Here is a 13,288-nt window from a genome sequence, read left to right on the forward strand (position 1 = left end):
GCAAAAATTACCTGTTGTTTGCTAAACAGTGAACCCACAGCCATCTGTATTGTTGCCCTTTCTACGTATGTGTTATAACTGATTATTAATGATTTAAAGGCATTTACAACCTTATAATGAACCATTGATAAACTAATTGTAAACCATTTATAAACCCTATATAAAGGTTGTCTTATTTTAAAGTGGTACCGAACTGGTTATAATTGACATAAGAGATTATTACAAGATTAAGACTTCTTTATTATGAGATTTGTACACTCTTACTAGAAAGATGCATTTGTTGAAGGAAATGTAGAAGAGTTGCACAGATTAAATGGTTTCTCATATCCTGCTGTTTGCTACATGGTTTCTGTAGTATTGCAAGCTGGGTAACTATGGTGTTGGTAAGTGATGGCTAAGTCGGTCATATATTGTTTGCAAAGGTGTTAGTAGTAGTGGTTGCTTGGCAGTTGCTATGGTATGTCCGATGGATCCAGTGTTTTCTCAGGTGATTTTCAGGTGGTTTGTATCATCGTTGCATTAGAAGGATGCCAAATCTTTAGCACTCCATGTATTCCTATAGGAGAAAATATGCGAAGGTCTGTTGCTATATTGAAACCATGAGACTGATCAAAAAGCTGTAAACAAGCACACATTACATAACAAGTTCAACCAAATCAATCAAACTGAGCAATGCCACATAAATATAAGATTGTCATATACACTGGAAAAAAGAGACCATAAAAATATAAACTTGCATTATTTGAGGTCTGAAAGCTGTGCATCTTTTTGCTATTTCAGCCATTTCTCATTTTCTGCAAATAAATGCTCTAAATGACAATATTTTTATTTGGAATTTGGGAGAAATGTTGTGCATAGTTCATAGATGAAAACAATAAAGTTCAATTTACTCAAACACATACCTATAAATAGCAAAATCAGAGAAACTTTCTCTTATTTTTTTTTCAGAGCTGTATGTATATTGATAAGATATTGTATAATAATCAAATATTGTATTTATACTGCTAAAACAGCTGAACCATTGAGGCATGGACTTCAGAAGACCTTTCAAGGTATTCTGTGGCATCTGGCACCAAAATGTTAGCAGCAGATCCTTTAAGTCCTGTAAGTTGTGAGGTGGAGCCTGCACAGATCAGACATGTTCGTCCAGCAAATCCCACAGATGCTGACTGGACTGAGATCCGGGGAATTTGGAGGCTAAATCAACACCTTGACACTGCAACAAACTGTATGTCCTCACATCTTTCTATCGAAGAAAGTATTATAATTGTAAGCAATTTGTGCTTCTGTTCCAGTTCACCTATATTGTTCTTCCTTTGACTATTCCTTGGGACACCCCACAAGAACTGCCTAATGTTTCCCCTGTAGAAAACTAAACTTTTAAGTCAGCGTAACAGAAAATATTGCACTATAAACTATAGCAAACAAATGCCTTTATTTAGTTTCTTGTTAAAAGTTGGTATAACAAAATTTACAAATTGCAGTTGGAACCTAGATGAGGCAGAGCCAACTACTCTGCAGATATTTAATGAGTTGCCTTGTAATTTTGAGTTTTCTCAATGTTTTAATTTTTACAGTAGAGTTATCTGTAGCAAGGTAATAAATATTATTCAATTCACACATTAGGGGTTTAATATTAAGTCTGGTCAGTGTATATCAGTGTATAGGTTTCACAGTAGCTACTGAATAGTCTTATGCTTTAAATATAAACCAAAGATTTTGGGAGTTTCAAATCATAGTTTTCAGATCTTTTTACTGTTATTATTCCTTAATTCCTTCCTCTCAGTATTTGCTTTAATACAAATATTTTGAAAATCCTAAGGCCAGTTTGACTCCATTTGTCGCTTTCCAGCTTTAGCAACAACAGCATCCTGATTCAATGGGCCAATAATTAAATAGGTCCAGAAATGTGACAATCATGCATTATACCAAAGTTAGTTCCAACCCTGTAATGTGACTGGCTTAAAGGCGTTCTATGAGCGAAGTTATCAGCTGGTAATGCACCGTAACCGAAGCTCTAAATGTATTACTCCACCACATACAGGTAACCTAGCAATGATGCAGCGCTTACAAGCCAAACAGCACAGTTACTATTTTAACTTGCAGAGTTTTAATAACCAAACAAATCATATTTTCTCTTCCTCTTTAAGTCTAAATCTTTCAACAAAAAGTGATAATGGAACTGTGGTATAATCGTTCAAGCACTGCTGTGCTGCCAATATTACACGTTATAGCATGAACCTCGAGTGTATTATTGCTTAATTATAATTCATACTGGAAAAAAAAATAAACATAATGTTCCTGTGGCTAGTATACAGGCCCATGTTAATTAGCACTATAGGGATTGTTTTGAAGCTTTGTTCTTTTATACATTATAATTGCTTGGTTTCCTGGAGATGAACTGATAAATGATGAGTTACTACAGTTTCTTTTCAGGAAAAATCTTTTTAGACTGCCATGTTGATCAGAATTGTGCAAGAAGTCGACCCATTAAGTATTTGAGCTATTAAAACATTACATCTCATTAAGTACACAGCACAGTTTACAAATGGCCTGTACACTTTGAAAAATGAGCCTGCATCCTATATTTACACAGCTTGAGGAAAGTATGTTTGAAAAAGGTGTCTAAAAAGCAAGGTGAACCGAAGACTTGTTCTTGCTATTTTTAGCAGCCTCCTCATGTTGTGTTAGCCACAGTTTTACCCCCTGCCAGTGTTTCAAGTGAGGAAATGCAGGAGCCATCTGGAGATGCTCTACTGGCAATGTGAAAGGAAACCTAATTAACCATTATAACATTAACACACTTTCTGTAGGGTAGATGCTTATGAGACTGTATATAAAACATGGATGCTAACTCATATTAACGTTCATATTCATATTCATTCAGATGCAGCAACACATTGGGCACTGTTGGAAACAAAGAAGTCAGTTTATTTGAACAGCATTTGGTTTGCATATATTTACATCTAGCCCTGAGAGAATAGCTGACACATAACTAACATGTTGTAATCACTAAGATCCCACCAAAAACCCAAGAGTGTAAAAAATATAAATTCAATCAGGTATGAATTGAGTATTAAACACATTATCAGTAACAAGCACATATATTTAATAATTAATAATTAATAAAGATGTCAAAGTTCAAAGAACAGTTATCTACAGAAAATGTGTAAAAGTGTCACAGTGTAACATTTTAGCATAACATGTCCATCTCTTCTGCAATGGCCTTATTGTTGCCTTCCTTTTTGTAACTGGACCATTTATTGAGGCGACTGTAGAGTGGAGCTCCTTTATTCTCCCTGTACAAGTATGCTCCTGTGATGCGACCCCACTCCATACTGGGAATATCACTTTTGGCTCCCTGGCACTTTGCCAGAAGGTCTTTTTCTTCACTCTCAAGGGCCACAAACCCAAAAAAGCTCTTTACACTCTCAGCAGCTTGGATTTTAGAATGAGCATCAGCAGTGCGCTGGAAGAGAGTTTGCTCATTGGAGCGGTAGCTGGCCCAGTATGCCTCCTGCTGGTAGCCCAGGGAAGAGCAGCAGTGCTTCAGGCACAGCATTAAAAACACGCCAATGGAGATGACACCCACCAACAGCCAGCCCAGCAGCTTGAGACAAACAAGAGAAATGGTACAAAGGTTATAAGAAGCTAGCAAAGATGTTGACGTAGATACTGAAAATGATTTGTTGGTTTTTAATACATTGTAAAGTCACTAGACACACTGTGAAGTAATGTCATTTCAATTATGTATACTGGCATGCCACAGGCAATGGAACAGGAACTGGTAAAACATGTCCCATGAATTTTGCCATGTTCCATAAAAACAAAGGATGATGGCACTGACCTGCAGCACATGTGGAAGTGGCCACCTGTGCTGAATGGGAATATGATTTTTTTCTTCTGTTTGCACAGATATTTCTAGCCAGATGCCGCCAGTCATGATCATTACCACCCACTGTCCTGTCCACTGTGGGTAGTAATGCCTTCTATAATGTATTCCTGATACACACACGAATCTATGAATTAGGATTGTTATCTGGTGCCTGCTATCAGGCCTTGCTTAAACTTCAACCTCAATCGCAGGAAAATGCTTCATAATTTATACAGGTCTGGTCATTCCCAAGCTGTCCCCTGAGATAACACGTCATGGTCCATTTGTATACTGCTATCCCATAACTTTTGGCATGTCAGTGTACATTCAAAGTTACTTGGTTCCAAAAAAGCACAAAATGTATGTCCATTTCCATTTTAATTTTTTCATTGAAACTATTTGTCAGAAAAAGAAAACATGTTTTTTCCTGTTATTATTATCTTATTATAATTTCCTTCCATTATATATCTAAAAAAGCTTATTTTTCCCACCATTGATCTTTTAATGTGGTTTTATTCTGACTCTCCCAGCCATGGATCATACCATCAAATGGACTTATTATTATCATTTACAATGACAAATTACAAAAGCTTCTGTCTCGTTGCAAATCTCTGTTCGTCACACTTCACACTGTTAACTGATTTAAACTATACATGCCCACCTGCCTGTAATTTGATCCCTGCCCTTTCTATAGACTGTGAGAACTGTAAAGCACCCAAAATATCCATTAACATTTATTGAATGCAGGTGTCCTCTTTCAAAAAGGCTGCAGGTGAGACATTGCTGGGTTGTATGAATGTGGGAAATGAGATGCTGTGAAAAAAGGCTCGTGGATTGAAACAACTATGAAACAGTACCCTAATATGTCATTATGTTTACCCAATTTTCAATTTAGCCATGAAATCTTATCTTAGTTCTTAGCATTATTGTAGGGGCAGAGCAACTGTCGTTTACCGCTGTCTCTTTGCTGTGAAGATGCTTGAAGATGAGGAAGAAGACACCGCAGACATTGCCTTAAGTGTAATACAATTATTTATTACAAAGATTAAGACAATATCTACAAGGCTTCCTAGGTCAGCCTTGGCGAGAGATGTTGCCAATCTGATGTTCCTCTGTTCTCTCTCCCGTACACTATGTCGGCACTCCTTTTAAAGGTCTGTGGTACACATCTGGAAACACTTAAACCTACACAGCCATACATAGCCATAGGCGGAGCCTACAGTACATGCATTAGTGAAAGAGTATAAAGAGAAATAAAAGAGAATATAAAGAAAATACATATGCTGAAAATATACGTCACAACACACCACTTAAAAATGCCTCTTTATTTTTTGAAGGTAAAGTTAAACACTGTAATTATCTATTACTTGCAACTAAAAGTGAACCTGCAGTATAGTACAGTATAGTTTGGAGTATTTTTTTTATTTAAGGCTATATTAGGAGTACATCAAACCATGTACTTTATTATGTTAAAGGGGTGCTCAAAAAAGGGCAATAAACAAGTAAAATGAATTAAATTAATAAAAAATAAAAATTCTAACAAACAAATCAACTTAGTGCATAGAGATAGTGTGCTACATGATTGCACATAGTTTTAAAAAGATTATGCGATTACACGGATATGTTATCACAATCTGTATTAAGCAATGGGCTATATAGTTAAACTTTCCATATCTTTACATAATCTTTATTACTTGGAGGTTTAAGTAAAGTAATGACTTTGAATTTAGACAAATGAATATAAACTCTAACACAGCTAGTGACTAATAAACAAATTAATTAATTGATTAATGAAAATGGGAGCTTATTACAAAGAAATACTGGATAACAAATACACTTGATGTGTTTATAGGTTTCACTTTGAAGTGAACATAACCACCCAAACACAGGACACTGGCCACTTGGTATAGTATAGCAGTGATCCAAAACAAATTTAAAAATAGTATACACATTTTATATATGTAATATGATTTAATTTCAATTTGATATACCAGATATATAAATAAAAGTTGAATCCAAAGTTGTTGTGTTCACCTTTACTTTATTGATAACAGGTAGAGTTTTTTTTTTACTTAACTACTGTACTTTTTACTGGTCAAAAACAACACTCTAATAAAAGAGATAAAACCTTCTCTGTCTCAGCAGGTTCATTTCTTTTTTCATGTTCTTGGGAGAGATTGAGGAAGACCTTGGGGATAATTACAGAGTAAAGCAAAGGTGGACTCTTATAAAAGCTACATAGCTGTGTCTTGTTGTCCTGCAAGTCGTCACAAGCCCCTGTATTTTAAAACATAGACCCTGGCACGCGATTCGCCTCACTGTATTTTCACTTTACAGCTGTTAATTCTCTATTGTTTAAGATGCATTTAAAAAGGGAAGCTTTGTGTGGATGTGGAAATATTGCTATGACAATAAAATCTGTTTGTGACAGCAGTGTCTGTTGGGTATTGCTGGAAAGCTTCACAGTTTTTTCATATGCTTATTAAAGCATAATAAGCAGTTTTATGAATTGTCACTTCTTCCTGAAACTGAATAAAACAGAACTGTGTGATAGAACACATGGTTTTTGACGTTGGCACAGATGAATTAGAGGAATTGAAAGGGTGGAGAAGAAGTGAGACAGAAGGAGACAAAAGAGACAATAAAATGTTGATGAAAATGACAATAAAAGGCCCCCCAAAAATGCATGTTTTTTGTTTTTATAAAACATATATAGATGATTTTGTTGTGGAATCTATCCTAAATAAATTTAGGATTGTACATATTGTACCAAAGTGTCATCATTATCTGATTACAGGCTTTATTAATTTATTAATTTAGTTTGAGATGTTTTTTTGTGTTTTGTGTGTTTTTTCAGTTTATTGGAAAATTTTAAGTTATTTAGCTTTTAAAAAAATGAATTAGATAGATTTGATTCTAGTTGTAGGAAAAGGAATATGATAAAAAATACAAAAGTAGTTTTTCTGCTTGGACAGTCCCTTAATTCCCAATTATTATACACAAAACAACCTTAATTTAGAGTTACAGTTAATATAATAATATAAAAAACATTCAATGGTGAAATTAGGTTATTTTCATATTTTCATTATTTTCATAGTTTATATATGAACATGAGATTTTGCTTTTGGTAATAAGAACCTACCTACAGTTCAACACTTGGGACAGCAGTATGTAAGCTGATCAGGAAGTGTTACCTCAGGGGATGGCTTTGGAACAATCACACCTGTATAGTGTGTTCCAACGTGAATTATTGGAGTTTGAGAGACACCTGAAAGTGGGTGTTAGATGGATGGGACATACCATTTCTGAAGTTGTGCAGCCATTTGTCCTTATATAATATAACATTTAATAATGTCACATGTGCCACGGGAATAAATCATAGAAGGCATTACCATCAACAGTGGACAGCACACTGGGGAGTAAAGATTGTGACCAGCACATCTGGACAGAACTGTCCATTCATGGGACATAATAATCAATAATAGTTCCTGTCCCATTACTTCTGGCACTTTTTTATTTTGTAATAGAAGAAAGTAAAATTGGTATGTAGGCTTACCTGAGATTCATACTTGAGTCGACGGTGAATTTCTGCATAGAATGGCAACACCTCAGCAGGCACATCTTTACATGGAAAGCGGGCCATGATTTTCTGGTTCTGGTAAGTGACCGGAAAGTTCTCCATGGACTGAGGGTCTACAAACTCGCTGATGGCACACACATAGGCCTCCCCTCTGAGGAGTGAGAGGACAGACCAGGTAACAGGGGCCACTAATGCTCGGCCCACTATCGACCCCAGCAGAGCGAAGGCGGCTGCCCCAGAGAACTTCTGGCATCTTCTGAGGCGACACTCTGACACAAGGTCCCATGTATTTCGATTGAGCATGACTCCAATGATGAAGAAAGCCAGCGCAGGTACACCGATAGCTGCCAGCCCGTACAGGTAATTCCTCTCTGGAGAGCATGGACATTCAAAGGCAAAAATGTTATATGCCGTCTGACTGGCCACTGTGCCCAGGGCTATGAGGCCATTGAAGATCACGACATCCTTGCTCTTGAAGAAGAGAGAAGCAAATTTGAAATGTTCTGCCAAAAGTGCAGCCATTTAATCCTCCTTCTGTTTCAGTCGGTGCTAGTGCCTTGTGGTGGTTGTGTGCTGATAATAAAAAAATCTTGAAATCATAAGAAAAAATAAGTCTCAAACATCGCTATGTGAGCAAGACTCAGCAGGAACCACTATTGGATGAAATCCAGAAAGGACAATGCTGAAGAATTTCCATGTAAACTGATTCTCAAAGTACCCCTAGACAAGCTCTAACACGTCCTCCCTGGGGCAAGCAAACTTATGGACAGAGTAGAGGAACCTGGTGATGTGACCTGAGGAAGTGTTTAAAAAAAAAAGAAAAAAAATCAGTCCAAATACAACAAGTTACAGAACAGAAGTTCAGAACATTGACTACCAATTTATATTATAGACTTCACAGAGTTACAATAATGAAGACTTATGATTAAATTTAGGCTTCGTTTCTATTCATAGTTCACTTCACATTGTGCATTAGCCACAAAAATCTAGCACACCAAAATCAGCTCAGGTTTCATCTCGGGAGTCATATTCTAAATGTGAGCGGCTATGCAGACTAACTACAAACAGATGCCTCTGAATAGAATTGCTACAAACTATCACAAAGTCTACAGTCACAAAGTAAATACTAACCCTACAAATAAGGGTTAATGCACACGTGTAGCTCAAACTTTCTCAAACTACAAATAAACAAAGACATGTGACTGGAAAAAGAAATGTCATGCACTTACGATGCTCCCTGGCAGAAGGGTAAAACTCCTCAGGCTTCAAATCCACAAGTTTACTGTCCAAATAAAGAGCTGTCCATGCATGCAAGCAAAAAAAATCTCACTCCCAAAAGTCTGTTTCATAACTATCTCTACAAGAACGTCCCAGAGTTGTAAAAGAAAGAGAAAGCGCCCATACTCAGTCTGGGCACAGTCTGTGAATCATCAGCAGGAACTGAGCTCTGGTTTCCTCCCCCAGTGGAAAAAAAAATTTAAAACATGTGGCGAGGGAACATATGACTCGACCTGAGCCAGCTAGGCTCATAACACTACTCTAAATCTCAGTGAAAGGGCAGAAACCCCTTAAGTGTTGTCTACAGACACACCCATGTCCCTCCCCAGAAACTTAAAAGGTGTGTAAGAGCACAGTGAGAGCAACCCAAAAATTAACATACGTATATAATAGGAATGCACCGAAATGAAAATCTTTGCCGAAACTGAAAAAGTACAAAATACAAGCAATACAAGCAATTAAAAAACTATACTGATAACTTTATTTTAATGGATGGTATGATAAACAATAAGAATGTCATTAATATTGACAGCATAATAATGTAATTACACACTTTTAAAATGAATTAGATTGTAAATATTAATAATATTTAGACTTTGTAAGTGTTGTATATATGTATATATTTTTAAATACCCTAAACTAATGTACCAACTAATACCAACTAATGTACCAATGTACCACTAATGTTCCATTGTAAAATCCAGTAAAGTGTCACTGCTGCATAAAAACATTTTTGAGAAAACCTTTAATATGACTTTAGTATAAATTAATTGGTCTTTAGCTATTTTCAGGGAACCATTTTCAGTTGCCAAATATTTTCAGTTGTCAGATATATGGTGTCTTTTTAACAAATAGTTTCAAACTTGCTGCACTTTTCACCAAATCTTTGTTTGGAAATGATTTAATCTTAGATTAAATATTTAACAGAATAATATTTTGTTACAATAATATTCAACAGGTCCACCCATATACATGCTAATGCACTTAAAAGTCTGTGTAGTGACCATATTCTTATAATGAACATTAATAACATTAAACTATGTGTGTTTAAACAAATCTAATTATTTAGTCTTAGTCTTTGAAATAATATGCAACAGGTCCGTTCCTAATGTTTATCAGACTTTGACAGTCATTGATATGGGCATGAATGCCTCAGTGTTCACTTGTGCTTTCATTCTTCTCTCTTTTGTGAACGCTAAGTGGGGGTTTACAGGTATGCCAGTTCCACAGAACTCTGTTCATGTCCTCCTGTTCATGGATGCCCAGAAGCTTCTCTTCTTCACTTGCTGTTTTTTCTTCCTCTTTATTCTCCTTCTTTCGCTCCGATTGGGGGTGATGCTTGTGAAATGCTACCATGTCGCCACTGATGCCTTCAAAATACTGTTGAATACAGATCTTGGCGAAACTCTTTGCGTGCTCTCTGCATGTCTCGTCAAAAAGCCTGCGCTCTGTATCGATGTAGTGGGACCAGTACTTGCTTTTCAAGAAGGCTGCTTGTGTAAAGCATGGTCTGATCCCTCTCACCATGAAGGCCACCAAAGTGATAATCAGCAAAAAGGTCCACCCAAAGGCCTGAAGAGAACAGAGATACCCACAGCGTCACATTAACACTTGGACCATGTGAACATTCAGCATTTCTTTAGTTTCAGTTATGGTATGATAACATTTAAAAGAAAAGAAAGTCCCGTGACCACCAGTATCTGTGTTAATATGACTTCTATTAATAAATGTATATATTTTTTGTTAACCTGTGACTGAGGCCACTTTAAAAATACCCTAATCAGAAAAAATAATAATCCAAATGTTTACACACACACCCCTTCATCTAATTCAGATACTTACACCCATTGTGGACACAGACAGCTTATGTAATCCTCAAATTAAAAAAGCTTTCCACGTCAATGTGGCATCATGGAACATTCTCACGTGAGCCTAAGATCAACATGCCCAAATCCACTGGACAATATCAGTTAAAGGAGTGTCTCATAAAAAGAAAAAAAAAATACATTGAATGAGAAGAGGTGTGTCCAAACCTTTGACTGGTACTGTACATCAATAGTAAAACCTCAACAACATACTTAGCCTGTATAGTTTGAAAATACTGGAAGATAAAGATTTTTGCCAATTGTCTGCCTGACATTATCTATTAAAGCATTACATAAAAAAATGTCATGTTTGATAAGGAACATTATTGAAAAGCATAACTGTAATTGTAATAAAAAATATAAATATATATATATATATTTATGTAAATCTGCTAATGTCAAAATATAATAAATAAAAACAAATTGGCTCTTTCCTGAAATCCATTTTAAAATCAATATTTTCCTGAATACAAATCAAACAGTTAATGTCCTCCAAACCTTTAGTTTCGTAATGTTTGTCTAGTTTTTACATCCATTTTCAAACATGCAGAATTTGTGTTGATTCTTGTTCCTGATCTGGAATTATTAAGTGGAGCAGAGAGAGAGAAGGCAGTGTCCAGCCCAAGTGTCCTATGGGAGATTTTAAAGCCCTCAAATTTTCAGAATGTAAATAAATAATTTTACTGCAGAAAAAAAGGGTTTTTGTATCACCTACACCTGTAGCCCGTATACAGGACAAGGCATATAAGGGTAGTGTATTGTCTACTAGACAATTATGACTTTAAGCTAAAACTGTTATATCACATTTGTATATAACAAATAATACTGTATAAAAGATATGTCTGCAGTTTGAATTATTTGATTGTTTTAATAAAACAACCAAATAAAAGTCTATCAATTAACTTACTGACCTCATGCCTTATGCCAGATGTGGGCTTGAAAGCTTAAAAGCTCCCCAGCACTAATTCACACCTGCCCAAAACGTATCGCAAAAAGGGTGAAAACAAACAAATATCTGATTTAATCAAACAAAAAATCTAGGTCTTAGTAACAGGCAAAGGCTCAGTTACCAAAAGGCAGTTAAGGTCAAATACCAAAAACACAAGAGCAAGAATTTAAAAAACAAAAACATATCAAAACCACACAGCCAAACCACATAAAAATACTCCATGGTACAGAGAGAGAGAACTGGCAAAACTGGCACAACCTGAGAGCGTGAATGGGTATCTGAGGCAGTGGCTGATTAAGTAGAAATGCAAAGTTAGGAGTGCTTAGATGAAACTGTATTAGACTCAGAACTCAGGTGAGATTGACCTCTGGTGATGAGAGTGGGGAATAGCAGGGGCAGGTTTAGAGGCTTTTCTGCACAGGATGTGTTTTTATTTTCACTAAGCAGGGGTGCCTAAGCTTTTGTGTATAGGCAGACCTTTTCCTCTTGTGATCTTGATCCACAATTACTTTACACATGATGCAGAGCATGGCAGGATGATTACTGATTTCGCTCTTTCTTTCTGTCTATTTCTTTCTCTCTCACTCACCTCCCTCTCGAGGCTTCTGTCTATTTTTCTCTCATCTTCACTGTTTCTCTTACTGGTCCTCTCCTATCATTATCTCTTGAGCCAACTCATTTTCTTTCTCTCTGTGCCTATTTCGTTCTCTTTCTCACTCAACCCCCTCTCACTGTCACATTTTTTCTCTCATTCACACCTCTCTCTCTCTCTCTCTCTCTCTCTCTCTCTCTCTTTCTCGTTCTTTCGGTCTCTGGGCTTCTCTCTCACCTTCACTTTTTTCTTGTTGGTCCCCTCTCTCTTAACTGTTTTCTCTATGTCACTTACCCACTATCTCTCACTTTTCTCTCCCTCTCTCTCTTGTTAACTCCTTCACTTACTTCAGGTACTTCCTTTTTCTCCCTCATGCCCTTCGCCACTCATTACCTGAGACATGCACCGGATGTATCTGGTGGCCGCCTCGCGGGAGATGAGTCCGTGCGCGTCGAACACGTTCTCGCAGGGAATTCGCGCGAGCAGTCTCGCGAGCTCTCTGTCGGGCGGCGGCGCGCGGCTGCGGTTAAAGAAGCGGCGTAGGTCGGTGGCGGCGCTGCACGCGCACAGCAGAATCTCCCCGTGCATCAGACTCACGGCGATCCACACGGTGGGCGCGATGAGCGCGCGCTGCGTCATGGAGCACACCATGTAGCGCAGCACGCGCGCATCCTTAGTGCGCGCTCCGGCGGGTCTCCTCCACTCCTCGGTCACCATCGAGATGTTGTTGTTGAGCACGAAGCCCAGCATGAAGAGCCACACCGCCGGAACGAACATCACCCCCAGCCCGTACAGCAGGTTATACTCCGGGAGACACGGGCAGGTGAACTCGAAGGAGGAGTAGAGCTGAGCGCTGGCCAGAGCCATGATCCCGCAGATCCCATTCATAAACGACTCCTGATTAGCCTGCAGGAACTGGAACATCATCCTGAACTTATCCATGTTCAAAAAGCTCCTGATTCAGCTCTGCAGGATGAACAGAAAGCTCTCTAAGTTTCAGCAGACGGAGTTTTGAAGCTCCTCTCTCTTAGATCTAAAGAATCTTTCCACAGGATGCTTTAATTATCCTCGTGCTCACAGCTTACAGGAGTAGGTAAAAGAAAGCTGGTGGTGGGGCAGAACTGCCTTTGACCCTGAGTAAGCTATGCTG

The 13,288-nt window shown here is 37.5% G+C and overlaps 2 protein-coding genes across 2 annotated transcripts; both read right to left on the reverse strand.

Moving 5' to 3' along the window:
• Positions 1-2,905: 2,905 nt before the first annotated feature.
• LOC103032155 (calcium homeostasis modulator family member 2) lies at positions 2,906-9,005 on the reverse strand. The gene is made up of 3 exons (XM_022684679.2): positions 8,684-9,005; positions 7,431-8,248; positions 2,906-3,610 (listed from the first exon to the last, which is right to left on the reverse strand). Exons 2-3 carry the CDS (start codon positions 7,974-7,976, stop codon positions 3,194-3,196), a joined length of 963 nt encoding a protein of 320 aa, XP_022540400.2. The 5' UTR covers positions 7,977-8,248; positions 8,684-9,005; the 3' UTR covers positions 2,906-3,193.
• A 420-nt stretch (positions 9,006-9,425) lies between these two features.
• On the reverse strand, positions 9,426-13,288 carry calhm1 (calcium homeostasis modulator 1). Its single transcript, XM_007252277.4, has 2 exons — positions 12,532-13,288; positions 9,426-10,304 (listed from the first exon to the last, which is right to left on the reverse strand). The coding sequence occupies exons 1-2, from the start codon at positions 13,078-13,080 to the stop codon at positions 9,885-9,887; spliced, it is 969 nt and encodes a 322-aa protein (XP_007252339.1). The 5' UTR covers positions 13,081-13,288; the 3' UTR covers positions 9,426-9,884.

Source organism: Astyanax mexicanus, chromosome 7 (genome assembly GCF_023375975.1).
Source record: "Astyanax mexicanus isolate ESR-SI-001 chromosome 7, AstMex3_surface, whole genome shotgun sequence".
Classification (NCBI taxonomy): Eukaryota; Metazoa; Chordata; class Actinopteri; order Characiformes; family Acestrorhamphidae; genus Astyanax; species Astyanax mexicanus.